The sequence below is a fragment of the Cryptomeria japonica genome, chromosome 6, assembly GCF_030272615.1.
Source record: "Cryptomeria japonica chromosome 6, Sugi_1.0, whole genome shotgun sequence".
In the NCBI taxonomy this organism is placed as follows: Eukaryota; Viridiplantae; Streptophyta; class Pinopsida; order Cupressales; family Cupressaceae; genus Cryptomeria; species Cryptomeria japonica.
Genome location: NC_081410.1, coordinates 101,973,450 through 101,994,874, shown reverse-complemented (window position 1 = coordinate 101,994,874; position 21,425 = coordinate 101,973,450). Strand labels below are relative to the sequence as shown.

The window sequence follows — 21,425 nt, the reverse complement described above, 5'->3', positions numbered from 1 at the left end:
GAAAATGATGGGCAACATTTGAGACTCAAAATATTCTTCGTGAGAAGAGCCAAGGCACTTAAAACTTAATTCTGAAATTTTACATAATTTGAAAAATGCCCTACGGTTACCATCAGACAGGCTTTCTCCCCAAACTTTCATATAATAATGATTAATAAACAGCATGCCATTGAATGGAGAGCTTTGCATTTCAGTGTTTTCTCTCAGGCCAATTACTAACAGTGAACCAGATTAACTTTGACAAACAACATTTTTTCTTAATTTATGGCTTTAGGTTCCATGGAGTCAAATTAAATACTCTCCTCCAATAATTCCCAATAAATTTCCATTAATAACACTAAGGATAGACAAATAGAGAAGCAGGAGCCATTTTTACACAAAATATTGTATTGTTTTCTTATTCACATATATAACTAGAATAAGCACTTCTGAAATGTGATGCATAAAAAATCCACTACTACCACCCAGAATCAAACTCATTTAGTGAAAAAGAAATTGATGCAAAATAATTTCACTCAAACACCCCTCCCCAAATTTGAACGTGAAGATTTAAAATCAAAATCAAAATAAAATGAAGTATAATAAAAGGACCACAATATTCCATTAATATTGCTGCTTTTGATATTGGAACAATTATATTTGACGCAATTAGGAAATAGAAAAATGTTCATTGCAAGAATGATACAAAAATGTTGCCTGTTGTTACAAATTTACAACTGAGGTTTAAATGCCTTGCTAGTATTTCATGTCAAAAGATACTTTGGCCTTGATGCAATGAACAAAATATGAAGGCCACAGTCAATAGGGTAAATGAGAAATACAAAGATATTTGGTACAACCAATTTTCATTAAAATGCCACAGATGTTCAAGTATCTACATCAAGCTTTGATTTTCAAGCGCAAATTCTTGCAAGAGTACAACTAGACTACCCAATTCAGCTTTCTGAATTAGAATTTTAGGTATAATTGAACCTTCAACGCTATCAACCTTCAATGCTACAAAGCAACTAAAGATATTGAATATCCCTTTACAGGTTCAACCTAGAGTTAACATTCCTCTGTAGATGATACACACTTCATAGTCTGATCTACCAAATTTCTTTCTCCCCTTCTATTTCTCTGGAAAAATTTTCCTCTTCAGACAGAGCACACCATTTCACACCTTTCTCAGCATCATCACCATTTGGATTCTTACTAGAGTCTGTGGATGCCTGGTAACCTGAATAATGGTCATTTTCTGTCGAGTCATTCTGAGATGCAGAATGGCCTTCTATTCTAGTAGCATGCTTTTCAGAAAGGGCATCACTTGTTTCAGAGTAAATCTCTGCATCCACCTTTACCTCTGAACCAACAGAGATGGTTGAGATTACAGATCCATTCTCATTTAAACCAACTAATGGATCAGATATGTTTGACTGCAACGAGCTTTTCAAGCTGATTTCATGCTGACCATTAAAGTTTTCTTTGCCTGCTTTGCTCTCTGGCTCTTGAAAACCTGTAATCTTAGAAGGTTTCTCCTCTACTATGCTTTTCATCTCAAAGTTTGTATCTGGAGTTCTTCTCATCTGCATCTTCAAAGAATCTGTGACCTTTACCTACATGAAACCAATATTTTACAATTCAGCGAGTTATTTACTTCTGCCTTTGTTGAATTTGAGTCAATTATTAATTGTCAGCAGAAAATGACCCCAGAATGGCTAACTGAGTGATATCCAGTTTCAATATTAACACCAGAGATTAAGGATGCCAATAAGAAAAAGAGAATGGTCCTTCTCAATTCTTTGAGACAGAAAGCAAATTAAAGGCCATACGATTTGCCATACCTGCAAAGGCCTCATTATTTCACGATCCTTTTCATCCTTTCTCTCAAATTCTTCTTGTGCTTGAAGCTCCATAGACTCCCGCATGAGTCGACTTAAGAAGGATACATCATCAGACATGGCACCAAGCCCCCTTAGAAGCTTTGATCCCAACTGCAAACTTGTCTACTAGCATATGCACACAGTCAGTTTCAAACTTAGCCCGTCAAACACAACACTTGTGTTTTCTTACATGGTACATGACAATAATGGAAGTAAATTACAAAAATGAAGCCACTGAAACTTGTTTTATGCACAGTACCTCTGCATTCTCCAGAATGGCATCTGTTGCTCCTGCCCTCTTCAATTCTAAAAGATGTCCAAGGTCCTGCGCCCTGGCATAGATAGGAACCTGTGGAGAATAAAATTTCATGAGCTACTTAATGATAATCAAATCTATTTTGTAAGGAAAGATGCATGAAATAGTCATGGACACCATCTTTCTTCATTTACAAACAACAAAACAAATTTCACAAGCAAAGGTGCATGATATATCCATTATTAAAAAGTATTCGATTTCCATACTTAATAACTAATTTCATTATGCCCCAAATTCCAACACAACACTTGATATATGGCATCTCTCTTCATTCAGACAGAAGGCAGAGAATTAAATTTTGCTTTTAAAAATGGGTTTTTATCATGCCCACTGCCATTATGCACTTTTTTCTTTTTTATTTTCTACACATATTCTTTTTTAAAAATAATAAATAGGGGGGCAATTTAAAATTGGGTGTTAACACATGGCACAGCTTCTTCAGTCACATAATGCCTTTACATCAACTATGAATTATCTACGTTCCAACAAGTTTTCGGGATGGGGACGGCAGGGGACAGGGGGACACATTTCCAGGACAGATTTTTTTGAGGCCATTTTAGGGGATGGCTATATAGAAAATAGATTTTTTTTTCAAAATTATGGGAAATTACAAATATTTATGAAAGATCCCCAACAAGACTGACCTGAATTTTTATGCTGCAGTTTGGTGGTTTTATGATTGTTTTCAGAGGTGTTTGCTTGGGTTTTGTTACAAATGAATTGTTTGGGGTTTTGTCATGAACAACTGCCAATGAACTAATATTTTTGAACCCAAAATACAGAAATATAAATGACTGCGTTGTCGGGTAATTATGTCATGTCGTAATTAGAATGTTAAGTGTGTTAGGGGTCGGCGGTTACCTGACGGTTGCCGGCAGTTGGCACCGGGCAACCGGGCAACCTATACCAGCACCTATATATATGTACTTGGGTCTCTATTTCAGTGTGTGGATGTTGCTTAAGGAAACTATGTTTTGAATGAACTGGCATTTTGGAATCAATGAATATAGACATATCAGTTCTTCTTAGTTGCATCTTCATGTATTGTTACATTTCTTATATCTCTGTACTGTTATGCTCTGAATGCACACACACCCCTTGGGGGCAAAACATCTGCCGTCCTTGCCAAGTTAAACCTAGGAACGACAAGAGTATACTACATGGCACGGCGATAATGGGACAACCATTGAGCAAGGGGACAAGTAGCAATCCTGAGGAAGAACCGGAGGAGTTGTTTGAAGGCGAGAGGGCACTAACAAGGGACTTCACCTGCATCTTACAAGCATCAATTGAAACTTACGTACGAAGGCAAGCCACGGAGGAGGACGTCCCTGAGAGTGCCGTGTGGAGTGCCCTTGGCATAAGTCCGACGGTGAACCGGTTGATGAATAACCTGCCTAGCCTGTTGGCACAAGCATTTCTTTCCCTACAAACTCGCCGAGAGGAAACCTACCATGAGAACCATCGGCAACAAATTTTACAACAATTTGAAGAGAGGAGTCGACGGGAGGAGGAGGAACGTGACAAAGGCCACCGAAGAACCTTCCACTCAATGGAACGCAGGAATTGATGCTCGTGACACTGAACAAAGACAAAAATCATGTACCGAAGGGCCAAGAGGAAGACGGGCACAAGGTAGCAGCGAGGGCACTAAGGTTGGAGCAACAAGTCAAACGAAGGAGACGGTTGAAGAAAATTGCTGAGGAAGGAAGTGGAGGGAATGGCAATGATTGCTCCACTGGCAAGGGCCAAGTTTCGGTATTGATAGAAACCACTAGGAGGTGGTTGGGGGACCTTTCCCTCACGTTGGAGGAGATTGGCAACGGGAATATAATAGAGACGTATACACCATTTAGAGGTGACGAGACCAGGAGAGAAAAGGAGACCGAGACCGAGAACAGAGAAGTGGGAGACACCGGTGCGGCCAAAGGTGTCGAGAGGACAGAAGGGCATGGTAGTAGAAGCAATATGTTCGAGTCAGACTCATCAGACCCTGGTAGCTAGAGTAACCTAGTGGGACCCAACGTACCAAATTCCGGAGGACCAGTTTATGGAGGGTCGAGTTCTGGAGGGCAAAGTGGGCCAAAGCCAAGGAGCATAATGGCGAACAAGCAGAAGTTGCCTAAATTCATTGGAGACGGGAAGGAAGATCCTGTAGGGCACTATCGTACATGTGAGACGATCTAGTCCGCCAATGGAGTGACATAAAAAGATGAATGGGTGGTGCAGTTTCCCGCCACCCTATGCGGGGTAGCCATCGATTGGTACTCCGATACAGACAAGACGAAGGTAAATACTTGGGACGAGTTAAAGAAAGCCTTTGAGACAGAGTTTCGACTCCTTCGGGCCGAAATCTTGTGCACAAAGCAAGGGAAGAATGAGCAGTACGAGCATACAGCTGGCGACTCAAAGAATTGCTCGAAAAGATGGATAACCAACCCACTGACGGATTGAAAAAGCGGTGGTTCGTGGAAGGACTAAGATCCTCCCTCAAGAAGAAGATGAAGATTGTCCCTCCCACCTCGTACGAGGACGCATACAACCGAGCCATGGACCTCGAGAGCGAAGGCAAGACCTTGAAGAAGAAGAAGGATAAATCATCGGGTGACAATGGTTCCTCTGAGAGTAGCAATGACAAGGACTCAAGCAAGAAAGTTCACGCTCTACAGAAGGACATGCATAGAACGATGAAGGAATTCAAAGCAATTAAGGGGAGCAATAGTAAGAACGAAGGGAACTTGTGGTGTGCAGATTGCAAGGAGGAAGGCCACACTAAGGGTACATGCCCAAAGAAAGCTTTTTGTGACATTTGTCAAGTACTGGGACACTCCACCAAGGAGTGCCCATACAATATGAAAACAAGAAGCGCCCAAGTGCTTCTGACTTAGGAGTAACCTTCCACAGCCGCGGCAACTGCTAATCCACATCAATCAACCAATACCACAACATCTTTCGGCGGGTACAAAAACAATAGACAAGGAAAAATAAACAACAATAGCAACCGTCGAGTGTAGTATGATGCAAAAGGCCGCCCGATGATACAATGTCGAGCCTGTAATGAATGGGGACACTATGCACGTGATTGTCCCAAGGGAGACACCCCTCAGCATATGTGCCGGTGGTGTGGGCCAGGAGATCACGACGACGGGAGTTGCTCGAAGTCTAGAATAAATTTGTTAACAATTGAAAAGTCCAATGAAAGGGAGACACTCACCATCACTAGAGCACAAAGGAAGAAGGCTACTTATCCTAACCCCCGTACAGAGAAGGAACGAGTACAGGTAGCCAAGGCATATTGAGCAGGAAATGAGGAAGGATCCCTGAGAAACCCCAACAAGTACATCTGCTGAATCCGAACAGAACATCCTTTGACAAATGTTGCAAACCGAGGTACCCATCAAACTCCAGGACCTCCTCAACACCATGCCCAGATTAAGAGAAGCCATCACTAATGCCATAGAAGTGTCGACCGTACAACAACACTTCACACAAAAGTGTCGGTCAGCCCCTCGGTTGACCCCATGCTATTGGCGGTGAACAGCGGGAGACACCCGACAGTGGTGGAAATGGGGATATTGGGTACGATCCTCACCGACACCATAATAGACGGAGGGTCCAGGGTGAATGCACTTGCCGAGGAGACTTGGCGGAAATTGGGGAAGCCAACACTGTGGCCACCGACCTTCAACTTGGTGGGTGCCGACCAACACGGTACCAAACCCATCGGGACACTCATGGCTCAACAGGTGACGATCGACACGGAGCCCTCCGTTGTCAATTTTATGGTGATTCCCTTGAAGAAAAAGGGATATGACGCAATCCTTGGAAGAGGCTAGCTGATTAAAGCCAAAGTAAATCACAACTAGAAACGAAACACGTTGTCCATGGAGAGTGGGGGCCGGAAATTTATCATTGACCTTCGGACATAGATGGTGAGTGAAGAAATGGCCTATTCTTCAGATTCGGACTCCGATGGGGATTTTGGGGTGGATGAGAACAAAAAGGAGCCGAACGACAAAGGTGTCCTGGAATTAGAAGACTCCTCTGAGGATGAGGTAGGCTCGTTGAATGGGCTATTCCACTGGCAGATGGAGGACTATGAAGTCTTCCATCCTGCGTGCCATATGCTGCAAATTGAAGAGGAGCCAGGAGAGAAAGATGAGTTTCCGCCAGAATATAGGGAGTATAAGGAGGGAGACGCCAAAGTGAATGACGTCTCGACGTACAAGTTTGCAAAGGAAAAACCGATGCGGTACGAAGACCCCACCTTGAAGGAGACGAACCTAGGGGATGTTGCAACCCCTCGAAAAATCTGGGTGGGAGACGATTGGAATCCCGTGCTGAAGGTGACAGCCTTCAAAAATTTTTATGGAATACAAGGATGTGTTTGCTTGGACCTACAAAGATCTGAAAGGAATCCCACTCGAACTGTGTGCCCATCGGATACCGTTGGTCCTTGGAGCCTAGCCGGTACGGAAAATGCCGTACTGCATGAATAAAAACTATGCGGCTAAGGTGAACGAAGAAATCGAACGGATGCTGGAGGCCAACATCATATTTCGGGTGGAGACAAGTGAGTGGGTCTCGCCGATCATGATCTCGCTGAAGGAGGCCAACCAAATCCGCATCTGCATGGATTTTAGGTGCCTCAACGCTGTCACCATCAAGGATCCGTTCCCTATACCTTTCACAGACAGCATCCTGGAGGAGGTGGCTGGCCATGAAATGTACTCATTTCTGGACGACTTCTCGGGATACAATCAAATTTCGCTAGCTGAGGAGGACAAGTTAAAGACCACCTTTGTGGTGGAGGATGGAATATATGCGTACAACTAAATGCCCTTCGGTTTGTGCAATGCTCTGGCAACATTTCAGAGGATAGTTCTCCACATCTTCGACAAAATGTCTATGGGAAACTTTAAGGCCTTCTTGGATGACTGGTCTATTTTTGGTAGCGGAGACACTCACTTGGTGGCATTGTGGGAATGCATGGAGAGATGTCGGAGGGCCAGGCTAGCCTTGAATCCAAAGAAATGCAGATTTATGGTGTCGCAAGGGAAGCTACTGGGCCATATTGTTTGCAAGGTTGGATTAAAAACTGATCCAGATACGGTACGGGTAATTGTAGAGATGGAGCAGCCCATTGACATGACATGAGTAAAGTCCTTCCTGGGACATATAGGATATTACCGGAAGTTCATTAAGAACTTTGCTCAACTTTCATTCTCATTGGACAAGCTGACACAGAAGGGTGAACCGTACGTGTGGGGACCGGCACAGGGGGAAGCATTTGATGAACTCAAGAGGAGACTGGTGGCCGCACCCATTCTGGCCTATCCAAATTGGGACCGAGAATTCCACGTACATGTGGATGCCTCGAATTATGCCATTGGGGCTACGCTAGCACAGGAAGGAGGACATGGGTTGGACCACCCCATATATTTTGCCAATAGCTTGCTGTTGAAAGCCAAGAAGAATTATAGTACCATCGAGAGGGAAGCCCTCAGAATGGTCTATGTCGTACAAAAATTTCGACACTACTTGCTGGCAACACCTTTTACTTTTTATGTGGATCACCAGGCGTTGATGTACTTGGTGAATAAACCCACTATTCAAGGCAGAATAAGCAAGTGGTTACTACTCCTTCAAGAGTTCACATTCACAATAATTGTACGGCTAGGTAGGAGCCATGAGATTGCGGATCAATTGTCCCGGATTAAGTCGGAGAGCCACCAAAGGGAGTCAATGATGATTTTCCCGACGCACATTTGTTCCAAATTGCTGCACTACCTTCGTGGTATGCAAACATCGAGGAATATTTGTCCACTTCTCGGTTCCCAGCCGATATGTTACCAGGCAAGAGACGGAAATTGGTCCTGAGAAGCAGGACATTCCAACTGATTAATGGGTTGCTATACAAAATGGGACCCGACCAAGTCCTTAGATAGTGTGTGATGGAAGAAGAGATTCCAGGAGTGCTACGAGAAGCACACGAAGGGCCCGCAAGAGGCCACATGGGTCCAGACACCACCGCATGTAAAGTATTGCTTGTCGGACTATGGTGGCCCACCTTGTATAATGATGCGTGGGAATGGGTGGTGGGCTGTGATACTTGCCAAAGGGTAGGAAACCATTGAAGCGGGACTTTATGTCCCTCAACCCATCCCATGCCCAAGAACTGTTCAAGCGATGGGGTCTAGATTTCATTGGACCATTGAAGACCAGCCGTGTACGATGGTGTCGGTATATTGTGGTAGCCACTGAATATTTGACAAAGTGGGCACACGCACAGGCACTACCAGATAACTCCACTTTGAGCATTGCAAGGTTCATTTATGAACAAATCATTATGCAGTATGGCATTCCTATTCAATTGACAAGTGAGAGGTGGGCACTTTGTGAATAACGTAGTTAAGTTACTCACGATAGAGTTCAAGATCTTTCATTCCCTGTCGAGCCCGTACTATCCCAGGGCCAACGGTCAGGCAAAGGCCACTAATAAAATACTGGTATTGGTAATCTATAAATCATGCGGGGTTGAACAAGAAGACTGGGAAGAAAAGCTACCATCTGTACTATGGGCATACAAGACTACGTACAAAGTGACAACAGGGCAAACACCCTTTTAGTTGATGTACGGACAAGAGGGCAAAGTTCATGGTCCCAAGTCTAAGGATAGCAATTGAGAACCGGCTAGGAGACATGGAAAGCCTGCGAGAGCGACTGTACGCATTGGGCAAGTTAGATGAACGAAGGATGATGGTCCAATGGGCTATCGAAGCCACCCAACGACGGAAATTTTGGCATGATAAGCATATCCGGTGCATGGAGTTCCGTCTAGGTCAGTGGGTGCTGAAGTACAACGGGCAGAATGAGATCAAACTTGGAAAATTCAAAGTCAGATGGCTAGGCCCATATAAAATTTGTGAAGTAGCTGAGAAGGGAGCCATTAAGTTATCTACTTTGGATGACTAACCAATAGAGGAGATGGTGAACGGGTCAAAATTAAAAGTCTACCACCGCAGGCAATAGCAGAATGACCTAGTTCGTCCGGAGGCAGGGCCTAGCCGGCCAATTTGACAAGGTAATTATTTTATTTTTCGTTAAATTTTTTTTTTATAAAAAAACAATGAAATTTTTTTTTTTTTTAAAATGGAGAACTCACCGTACGGTTGTCATTAAGACTGTACGGATTCGATAAAACATAAGAACGACACATGATGAAATCTGTACGACTCAAGCGCAGATAGTAGGGTTGTCAAGATTTTCGTACGACCAAGTAAATAAAATTCCGTATGGTGGCAAAACAGAGCCAATCGAAATCCGTACGGCTGCAGGAGGAGAGGAGCATACCGTATGGCCATAGGAGGAGCATTGTACGGCCAAAGGATGTGCTCAAAGGAAGCCAGAGCCAAATTTGTACGGTGGGCAAGCCGTACATGCTAAACTAGAATCGTCTGTACGCCAAGCATATAAGCAAGGAGTAAAAGCAATTGTACAGGTGAAGGCATATAGTGATTCCGTACGGTGAGGGCGAGATTTATTACAAGGAAATCGTCGGGGTCAATGCAAAATCATACGATCGTGATTGTGGTGGCACTCGGAAATCACAGTCCGTACACCCATTTGTCCATACAAACCAAGGAGTGCATAATTGGAATCCGTACACGTGGTTCCTATAGTTGGGTGAGGGTTCTATACACAGTCGGCTCTAGCAAGTTGTTCCATGGACATTAAGTCGTACAACGTCTGCCATACAAGGTAATGTGTGAAGAACCAAATTGCATAGACCGTACAAGGGCCCAAGGAAGTAACAGAATTTGAAAAATATTATAAGTGTTGTCCCGGCAATTAAATGGAGTTAGGAAAACCATGACTGGAGAAGCTGGACTGGCAAAAATGGTTGCAGCAGTTAGAGCAACCGTCTAAGTCAGGAAAGATGGCGAAAGCAAGCACGACAGGCATGGATAAGGGAAAGAGAGTATTGCAATCTTGAGTAAAAGTTGCAAGGCCAACAGACACAACAAAGGGCAAAAGGAAGACAATGCCGGTAAAGATTACATCCGACACCATTACATTTGAAGGACTAAGTGGCAGTGTATGCAGAACCTGGTGGCTGGAGACCCCAGATAATAATTTGATTAAGCAATCTCTCAGGAAAGCACGGGTGCACTGGGCAATTCAAATGCCCATCTTTGTGATCAGGGATTTTGAGCCCTATCTGTGAATGATAGTAGCCACATACGATAGCACAACAAGGGCATCGACATTCTCTTATCAACAGAGCACTGTTACAGTATCATTTGCACCCGAGGATTTTGCCAGGGTCTTTGGCATACTAAATGAGGGGAAGAAAGTAGACAAGAACACCACTAAGATGTTGCCAGAAAGGAAGGAGCAACTGCTACAACTGATATGTCAAAGTGATCTCTCAGAACAGGAATGGGCAGCGATTAAGGCACCTAAGGGAAGAGGATTGAAAAAAGCATACATCGTTCTAGGAGAATGGCAGTGCCTGCTAGATATCATGAAAAGCAGACTTACTAGCCAGCAGGGCATTGGACATGGCGGTACCCATGATTGCACTCATGAATGGACTGAGGAATGGGACGGTGTACAATTGGGCTGCAAACTTGTTCGACAGAATTCATGAATTTCTGACCTTACGGCACAAAGCTTTTTATATGTCGTTCCATGCCATTGGGTTATTCTTTGATGCTATACGCACACAAGTCTCTCCAGAGAGGCATGTTTGGAAACCTCGGGAGACATTGAAAATCTTCTCAACCAACTATATTTTATTGGACCCACCAGGACACCATCACAGGTAGTGGGGAAGCCCATTCCAACAGGAAACGAAGGAGACCACCATAAGTGGTAGTGTCAGAAAATGAGCAGCAGATAAAGACAGTTGAAGAAGATGCAGAGGAAGAGGGTGAAGAAGAGGCTGATAATAATGCAGAGGAAGGGGAAGATTCCGATGATACCTCTTCTAAGAGCAACCAGAGTAACAACGCATTCTACCTTGCTAGTTGAACAAAAGTAGAGAAAACCCCTGGTACAGAGGAGAGGACGGAGTAGTGACCGTGTGGTGTCTTTTGGGCACGTAACAAGAGGTATCCGTGGATTACCGATGGGTGGAGTGCGACCTACGGGAGTGGGCCGACTGGTGTTTGCGCCAGCAGTATTGACTTCGAAAGGAGGATTGACACCCCTCCTGGCTTCGGGGGTGACAGTGGGAGCAATACCAGTCATGTCCATTCCAGGATTTGGGCAGTTGAGACCCCGACCTCCATTGCCGACACTCTCTAGTGTCGCCACAACAGTCCTAGCGGGAGACATACCAATGGTCCAGGCACAGGATGTGGCTGAGGGAGCTCCAGCAGTATCATCAATTCACAGTGAACCTCCAACAAAGGGAACGGTGACCGGAATGGACACAGGTGATGATGCCACCATGGATGAGTGGTTGGGTTGCTATGAGATGCCTCCTATGCCACCTGTGGGACCCCCACCTGCCTCACCCTAGCCACGTCCTTTTCCCGAGATTGTGGACCTAGATGAGGGTAGTTCTCATTAGGAGGAGGGGCAACATGAGTTGGCGATGGACTTTCTGCAGGACATTGTTGGATTTGGGGAGGAGACGAGAGAGATGCAACAGCAAATGAGGGCCACTACAGAGAGCTTGCCAGGGATCATGGAGATGTTTTTGGTGGAGATGGGAGCCAATACGCAAAGAATGGCAGCGGAAGTTGAGGCCAGTGCATGGAGATTGGCAGCCTCTATTAAGGAGCAGGCTCTCAGGCAGCTCGCGGTTGAGGGTCTCCTCGCCTTTGCCACAAGAGGGTGTGCTAAGGAGTTTGGGAGATGTTTTGAGGCCAGGGGTTGGCCTGCTGTGGAGACTCTAGAGATGTTGTCGGAATGGCGGTGCGAGGAGACAGCTGGGGCTAGTGGAGTACACTTGCTATTATAAAGGGTAGAGCCAGCATTCCGGGATGGGTACTACCAGTTCAGGCATACCTAGCATAGTGCATCTGCAGCAGAGACAGAGTGGGTGGTAGCCATTACAGCTTGGGAGGAGCTAGTCACTCGCCTGCACACAATGGAGATGGAGTTGGCACAACAGAGGGCTCGAGCGACCAGTCTCGAGGAGTTGGCTCGTCCAAAGGCAGAATTGGCCTAGTAGACAGTGGGGTGCATATAGGAGGTGGTGGAACCGACAGCCCTTGAGACCTGTCTCACCTCTACCCTCGAGGAGTTGGACGGTAAGCAGAAGGAGCTCATGGAAGCAATTTTTATGGCGAAGAAATCCAGGGAGAGGCAGTTGGTAGCTGAGCGAGATCCGAGGCATAGGACACAACAAGTCCACCAGCTGAGGAAGCAAATGGCAGCAGCAGCATCGTCGGCCCCTTCATCAGGGATGCCCTTTGTACCCCCTCAGCTTTCATTTTTCTTGTTGTCTTGGTGTCATTCCCCATTTTGTTTGTACGTTGTCCAGAGACGACCTTTTTTGGGGGGATGATGTTGTCGGGTAATTATGTCATGTCGTAATTAGAATGTTAAGTATGTTAGGGGTCAGTGGTTACCTGACGGTTGCCGGCAGTTGGCACCGGGGCAACCAGGCAACCTATACCGACACCTATATATATGTACTTGGGTCTCTATTTCAGTGTGTGGATATTGCTTAAAGAAACTATGTTTTGAATGTCCTGGCATTTTGGAATCAATGAATATAGACATATGAGTTCTTCTTACTTGCATCTTCGTGTACTATTACATTTCCTATATCTCTGTATTGTTATGCACTGAATGCACACACACCCCTTGGGGGCAAAACAGACTGATAATTAAACTCAAAATTATGATTTTTGAGAACAGTAGTATGATAATTTCATAATTAAGGAATCTATTTCAATAGGGCAATAGAATTGCATACCAGGTGTCGCACGCCATGCCTGGAATGCATATTTATTAAAGAATTGGTGCAGAATGCAATCTAACAACACCCAAAAGCTGGAAATGGCTCTAATGACCTTTATTTAACCCAACAGTAATTACCTAGGTTGCCGGTTCGGGTTCGAAGAACCGATATGCCAGTACGGCAAAATTTTGAAAAGGGGTTTGGGTTCGTCAGTACAAAAACATATATATATATATATATATATATGAATTAAGATTAGCATGTCACATAGCATCATATAAACAACAAAACCAACATAAACTTGTAATCATAGCATCATGATCATACCATAACAGCATCATATACATCAAGATATATATATATATATATATATATATATATATATATATATATATATATATATATATATATATATATATATATATATATATATATATATATGAATTAAGATTAGCATGTCACAAAGCATCATATAAACAACAAAACCAACATAAACTTGTAATCATAGCATCATGATCATACCATAACAGCATCATATACATCAAGATTAATATGAAAATGATAAAATATTCAAGTATCATTGTTTCAACTTTCAACAATTTAAAGTTTGATCATCAAATGGATTCTCTAATTCATCATCCTCATTCTCCTCCTAATCATTGACATTGACATTAGATGAATCAATGCCAATGCCAATGCCAATGCCACTTACACTTTAAGTTTGCTCGCTATCTGAATCATCAAATGCAACAAGCTGAGAAGTGAAAGCATCCAAATCAGTATGCTCTGGCTCTATATCCCACATCTTCATTTCCCCTTGCTTGTAGTCATGTTGCTTGTGTGAAATGAGCCAAGTTAATGTTTTAAAACTCACTTTTAGGGTTATATTTTAATTTTTTATGTGGTGGAATTAAAAAAAAAACCATTTTTGGGCCATCAGACCCTTGGGTTCGACCTGGGTCCTCTTGGGTTCAACCTGGTCCGAACCAGGCCTGTGAATCATGGACCCTGTCCGGACCACAGGCGGATCAGACCAAAACCCCGGACCAGTACCAAGAGTCTAGAGGGCTGAATCCGGTAACCTAGGTAATTAGCAAAAACAAATATTTGAATTCCACTAATTTCCACCCTTGGCTCCAATGAGGATTATTTGATTATTCGATCTACTGAACAAAATACTAATATGGAAGGGAGATTTATTCCTGTAACCAATTTAATCGCTAAATTATTCTTGTGCAATGCTAACCATGCAATATGTATGAGATTCATGCCCTTAAATGGCTGGATTGATTTAGTTTCGGCATTCAGGAAACCTCACAGTGGTATGGCTGCATAAAGAAGCCGTACAGTTGACTTAGAATATGTAATCGCTGTTCTCTAGTTCTCCAAACCCTCACCAATCTGCATGCAATCCTCTGTAATTGCTGAATCAAATCTAAATTGAAGCACAATTAGGAATTTTGTATGAATCCCTCCAACCTATGGCTTGGGGTATTGTCCAAATCCACCTGTCTTTAAGGAGTTTTCATTCCTTAAAGCTGCTATGCTGCTGAAATGAGTTGCAGAGCTCAATTCCCAAGAAGCTTATTCTAAAAATCAAATGGCTGCCTCCAATGTTCTTTTATTGTCTCATAACCCTAATTTGATTTTAGGGTGGCCTTTCCATTATTATCATTCCATAATAAAGTCTTTAGTTGATTTTTAATCAAATTATTTCCTCCTCTAGGCTGACCGTATCTTTTCTCCTAGGCTTCATTTTATTATTTTAAGTTGTTTAAAAACAACTTAAGTCATGTCCACTAGCCATCATTGCCCAAGGTGGTCCCCTTAATCATAATATTAAGATACTTTATTAACTCATTATAAAGTGCTATTATAATCACTTAACTTTATTTCTTTTATTAAATATTAAAGTCAAACTTTAATATTTGATTTATTCAAATTCCATCACCTGTCCTCCCCCAAACTGAAAATTGATGATGCACTCGCCATCCTGGTGATGTCTAAATAGAGCAGGTGAACTGGCAGTGTCCTCCAAGGAAATAGGGAATCTCCTAAAAGTTAGGAGATTGTCTCCAATCAACTAAAAAATGCACATAAGGGCTCTTGCTCCGCTCCCCAATCCTCCGAGTGGTCAACCAGTCAACTGGTAGTCCCTCGTAAAAATAGGAGCCCTCCTAAAAAATAGGAGATGGTCTCAGATCATTCGGAATGGTCCGTAGACACCCCAAAACCAACTCAATCATTCCCCAAAAAAAAAGGGATCCCTCCTAAAAAATAGGAACTGCCTTTGAACATCCAAAATGGCTTACAAAGCCCCTGCGCAACTCCACAAGCCTCAGTATGGGTCCCCTCTCCACTTCATTGGCCTACAAGAACCCGATGATAGGCCAATCCCTGCTCAACTACCTGTCACCTAGGAAGGGAACATTACAATCCTCCCTTCCCGAGATTGCTTGCCCTCCAACAAACACCAAGCAACTCGCTGCTCCACTCTAATAGAAATACCATACACCACAATTTGTGAAGCAACAACATGGAATCCATGCAGACAAACAATCAATACCCGGATCCCATGTCAAAATGTAGAACCTGCTGTAAGAGATGAAGAAGAAGTTTGCCAACCAATCACCCTGAAGTAACCATCCATGCATGTAGGACAAGACAATGTGAAGATGAACTCCCATATGCCCAATAACCAACACAAATGGCCACCAACCCTCTCTGTCATAACTCTGATCAGCAACATAGATGATATCAAACATGCTGTCAAACCAATGCCAATCAAAGGATATCCAAAAGAAATAACCCTCAACATTCCCAGACTAAATTGTTGATGTAGTCAATGCAAAATCAGGAAGTGCTATATGATCCCAACTAGGACAGCCACTAGTCCATAAGGAATTGAAGAATATGCAGTCACCAATCAACAAAGATATCGTTGCCATATCCAGAGAAATAGGTGATAAACTCAGAAATGAAGTATGTATGCCAACACTGCTCAACATAGACAACTCTTGAGTGGCTGGCCCACTAGGAGAGTCATCAACCAAATCACTATCACCATCATGAGAATGATCAACTATCTCAAATGGAAACTCTGGATTAGGCAACTTATGTCTCTTGTCATCAAAAGAACGGTTAATATCACGAACATGTTGAAGGTGAAGCTTGGCTTATTGAGCCACAATCTTAGCTCTCTTTACCCTTTCTAACCATCCTTCATTCGACTTTTGGGTCTTCTCTTTAACAGCTGCTCCAAAGTGTCTGAAATCTGTCTTATAATGAGATGCATCATATAAATTATCATGACCAATGCATGCATCTTGTGTTCCAATAGTTATAGAGTCTTCTTCACAAGTTTTTCCATGCGTAAGGGTAGCAATCTCATAAGAATGAAGAAGAAGAATATCACTGTCCCAAATCAGACCTTTGGAATCCTCTTCTATGATTGCATTGTAGTCATCAAACAACATTGAATCTCGATTGGTCTCATGGTTTTCCCAAATGGTTAGAGATGGAAGTGGCTCAAAGAAGTCTTCATCTTGGATGCTATGATATTCAAAATCAGACTGCTTGCATTCTAAACTTGTTATTTCATTCTCAAGTGGGAATAGATGGTTGTTGTCTCCATATTGAAAATCAGAACTTTTGTCTAGCTCCATTGAAGTAATTTTATGATCCTCAACACAAGTTGAATGTTCTTCACCAAATGCTGGCCCAAGACACTGATTTTCTACACCTCTTGCATTATCAAGCTGATTGCATCTTTACTTGACCTCTTGCAAGTGCTGTTTTGCTTGGGCCACAAGCAACTTGGACTTCTTATCTCTTAGTGACCACCCATCACACAACCCTTGTGTCCTTTTAACATGTTCCATAGTATGGTGAACAAAATCAGGCCCTTTGTGGTTTGAATCCACAATATATATCTCATGTGTAGCACTATCAACTTGAGTACCATCATAGGAAGCCTCATCAACATCATTACCTTCATGTGAAAAGGATGATGCTACACAATTAGAACTGTGGTTGCAAAAATCAGAATAGGTGTCAAACATTGGAGTCATGCTTTCAACACCTCTAATGGGTTGATCCAAGATTGTGATCTCTTCCACTTTGTGATCAACATGTTGATGCAATGGTGTGCTATGTTTCTCCATATGATCCAAAGTTATTTTTTCTTTAGGACTCCCACATGATGACTGATTTTCGCATTCATTGTGATCATTTGTAGGCTGCAAACTACAAACAAGTGATTCTTCTTCCTTTCCTTGTTCGTGCACATTAAACTTTTCACTTTCCCCAATGGCTTCTTTAATATCTTTTGATATTTCTTTCCTTTTTAGCTGCTGATATGGACTTGAAAACATCAAGTCATCTTCATCCTCATCTGATATACCCAAGAATTGTGTGAAAGAAAGTGTGTCTTGTATCTTTTGAGGAAGAGAGCAATACTAGTCATAGCTGGACATAATTGCTTTATTTGTTGGCAAGGCACGAGGACTCTTAGCTGTTCTTGTAGATGGAGATGAACCATCAGTGTGCCTAATTTTCCTTGAAAGGGAATCTTCAACATGCTGCAATTTACGAATGATCTTGTGTTGTGTTTGTTCAAATTCTTTCCATGCTTGTTTGTTGCTTAAAAACCCTGCCATGAAGACCTAACTTGCTGTCCCAACTAGAAACCAATCCACTAGAGTATACAAAACTTGATTTAACTCAACAAGGTGGCGAAATCCAAGCTCTGATACCACTGAAAGATCCCCAACAAGACTGACCTGAATTTTTATGCTGCAGTTTGGTGGGTTTATGATTGTTTTCAAAGGTGCTTGCTTGGGTTTTGTTACCAATGAATTGTTTGGGGTTTTGTCACGAACAACTACCAATGAACTAATATTTTTAATCCAAAATATAGAAATATAAATGACTGATAATAAAACTCAGAATTCTGATTTTTGAGAACAGCAGAATGATAGTTTCAGAATTAAAGAATCCATTTCAATAGGATAATAGAATTGTTGGCAGCATTATTGTACACGGGAATAATATTAGTTAATTATGTGTAATTGTTTTGGTTAGTTGGCAACCGAGGGGTGGAAGTTGCGGTGCGACGGTTGGCGCTCGCACCCCCTCGGTACCCTTTTATACTTCGGAATGTAACTTGTAAAGGACACTTATTGATGAATAGAAGATCCGATATACTTTGTCTGCTATTTACGGCATTATTCTGCATTATGTTCTTTATGTCTTAAGTTATTCACCCGAGAGGGCAAACATTTGGCGCCGTTGCCTAGACGAACTCGGGAACGGAAGACACGGATGGCGCACAGACACAATGGGCCTACCCGTTGGTGAAGTAAACCCGGAGGCCGACGACGCGCGGACAGAACTTTACACAGGAGAAGACACGGCAACGCGAGAATTTTCAATTTTGCTCCAGGTAGCCATTCAGACATACATTCGACGAGAAGCGGCGGAGGTAGAAATCCCACCAAGTGCCGTGTGGACAGCGCTGGAGGTTAGCCCGACAGTAAACCGGTTGATGAACCACCTCCCCCGGTTGCTTGCACAAGCATCGCTGACACAACAGGCCCGCCTGGAGGAGATTGCCCAGGAAGAGTGACGACAACAAATCCTGCAACACTACGAAGAGAACAGCCGACGAGAAACGGAAAGAGATGGCGCCAGGCCAAGAGGGAATTGACCCGTGAACTTCTTATTTTCAAATAAAAGTGTCATTGACATGAGTTGTACTTGAGCAAATGAATTAATAAAGACATGTTTTGATTTAAGAATTGAGAGTTATGGAAATGTGCAACAATTAATGCCAAACCTATTGAATAAAGATAGAAATAGAAAACCTGAAACGAACGACTGGGAGGCCACACAGAGGGCTTTGATTCTGGAGCAGCAAGTAGAACGTAGACGGAGGCTGAGGCAACTTGCCGAAGGACGACCTACCGAAGGGGGGCCCGAGGGGAACCAAGGAGGTGTCATGGAAGGTGCAGAGGCCGACAGAAATTTCTACGCGTCGCCAGATCATCGTAGGACATAGAGCCACGAAGAATTTCTAGAAGAAACAAGGTTACAGAGAAATCTAGTCAAGGAGGCTCGGGATCAGTTTAGGAACTTATCCCTTACGCCACAGAGTGAAGATCACCAACGGGAAGCAGGAGTAGGAGCGTGTCAGAGCAAAGGGGAGGGCAACAGTATGGGTGTAGGTGCCACACGCGATAGGCAAAACATCGTACCTCCAGGACACACCACCAACGCCACCGGAGGTAGCAGCGCAGGGCCACAGACACAGACACAACCGCCCCTAGGAAGACGACCAGGGATGGCGAGTAAACAAAAATTGCCAAAGTTCACAGGGGACGGCAAGGAAGACCCCTTATGGCACTGCCGTACATGTGAAACCATTTGGTCTGCCAACGGAGTAACAGACCAGGATGATTGGGTACAGCAGTTTCTAGCCACGTTACGTGGAGTCGCCATAGATTGGTACTCCAATGTAGATAAGCAAAAAGTGGCCACATGGGCTAAACCTACAAAAGGAATTCACGGAGGAGTTTCGGTTGCTCCGTGATGACAACGAAATTGTAACAGAGATATACAATACCAAGCAAGGTACTAAGGAGACAGTACGGGCATATAGCAGGAGACTAAAGGAATTGTTGGGTAAAATGGAAAGCCAGCCGGCTGAGGGCTTAAAAAAACGATGGTTTGTGGAAGGATTGAAATCCTCCCTATGGAAAAAAATGAAGATTGTACCCCCGACGTCATATGACGACGCCTATAACAGGGCGATGGATCTAAAAAGCGAATACAAAACATCAAGGAAGAAGAAAAGTAATAGATATTCATCTGACGATGATGAAGATTCTGACGAGGAGAGCAATAGCGGTGGTGAATCGAGTAAAAAGGTACATGCGCTCCAGAAGGACATGGAACGAATGCTGAAAGAATTCAAAGCCATGAAATGGAGTACAAGTAAGACGGAAGAAAATGAAGTGTGGTGTACAGACTGTAGGAGTAACGGACACACAAAGGGTACTTGCCCAAAGAAGGCATTCTGTGAGATTTGCCAAGTGATGGGACACTCCACCAATGAGTGCCCATACAACATGAAAACCCGAAGCACGAACCAGGTGCTGTTCACGGAGCAGGCCACAACATCCGCACCAGTGGGTACGGGCCAGCAGACTAACACAACGACATCATCTAGAGGATACCGGGATAATAGACGCGGCGGCGGAAGAAATAATAACAATAACAACAACAGAAACCGGATCCAGTATGATGCCAAGGGCCGGCCAATGATTCAATGTAGGGCCTACAATCAGTGGGGACATTTCGCCCACGATTGCACGAAGGAAGCCAACCTTCAGCACCTCTACCGATGGTGCGGGCCAGGTGACCATGAGGACGCAAATTGCCCAAAGCCTGGTGTAAACCTTCTAAACATAGAACCTACGAAGGCAGAAGTATTGGCAATCACAAGGGCACAGGCTGAAAAGATTGCCTACCCAAATCCCCACATGGAGACCGAGAGAGTGCGAGAGGCCAGAAACGAGATCACAAAGGAAATGGCCGCACAAGGACAGAACAGTCACCAGATAGCAAGTCCACCACGGACGAAGGGAGAAGAGGAAATCTTACGGCAAATATTGCAGGTAGAGGTACCCGTGAGAATTCAAGACCTCCCGGAGACTATGCTGCAGCTAAAAACGGCTATTTTAAACTCTGTACCCCCACAAGTAAAAACGAGGTAGGTCGTGAGCACCACAACCAACCCCGGGTTTAGGGAGGTCGTGAGCCCCGCGGTCGACCCCATGCTGTTGGTAGTCAACAGCGGATGCCACCCGGCGGTGGTAGAAATGGGTATACTAGGGACTACCTTAACAGACACTATTGTGGACGGAGGGTCAAGAGTAAATGTACTCCCAGAAGCGACATGGAAAAAATTGGGAAAGCCTACGTTGTGGCCCCCTACGTTCAACCTGCTAGGGGCAGACCAACATGGGATTAAACCCCTTGGTACCCTCATGGGCTAGCAGGTGATGGTCGGCACGCAGCCATTCATGCTGGACTTTGTGGTAATCCCCCTGAAGCAGAAAGGATATGACGCCATCCTCGGGCGGGGGTGGCTCATTGCAGCAAAAGTGAACCATAACTGGAAGCGGAATACCCTTTCTTTGGAAAACGTCGGGAGGAAGTACGTAATCGATCTCCGTACGCCGATGGTGAGCGAAGAGTTGGCCTCTTCCTCCGACTCGGAATCTGAGGGACACCAGTTAGCGAAGGGTGGAAATGGATGCCGCAT

At 43.7% G+C, this 21,425-nt stretch overlaps 1 protein-coding gene across 1 annotated transcript in view; it reads right to left on the bottom strand.

Moving 5' to 3' along the window:
* Positions 1 to 609: 609 nt before the first annotated feature.
* LOC131050118 (K(+) efflux antiporter 3, chloroplastic) overlaps positions 610 to 21,425 on the bottom strand; it is a 244,011-nt gene continuing 223,195 nt past the window's right edge. Inside the window, 4 exon segments of the mRNA XM_057984273.2 lie at positions 610 to 1,109; positions 1,112 to 1,595; positions 1,824 to 1,985; positions 2,122 to 2,211. Coding sequence (XP_057840256.2) covers positions 1,048 to 1,109; positions 1,112 to 1,595; positions 1,824 to 1,985; positions 2,122 to 2,211 — 798 coding nt within the window. The 3' untranslated portion in view covers positions 610 to 1,047.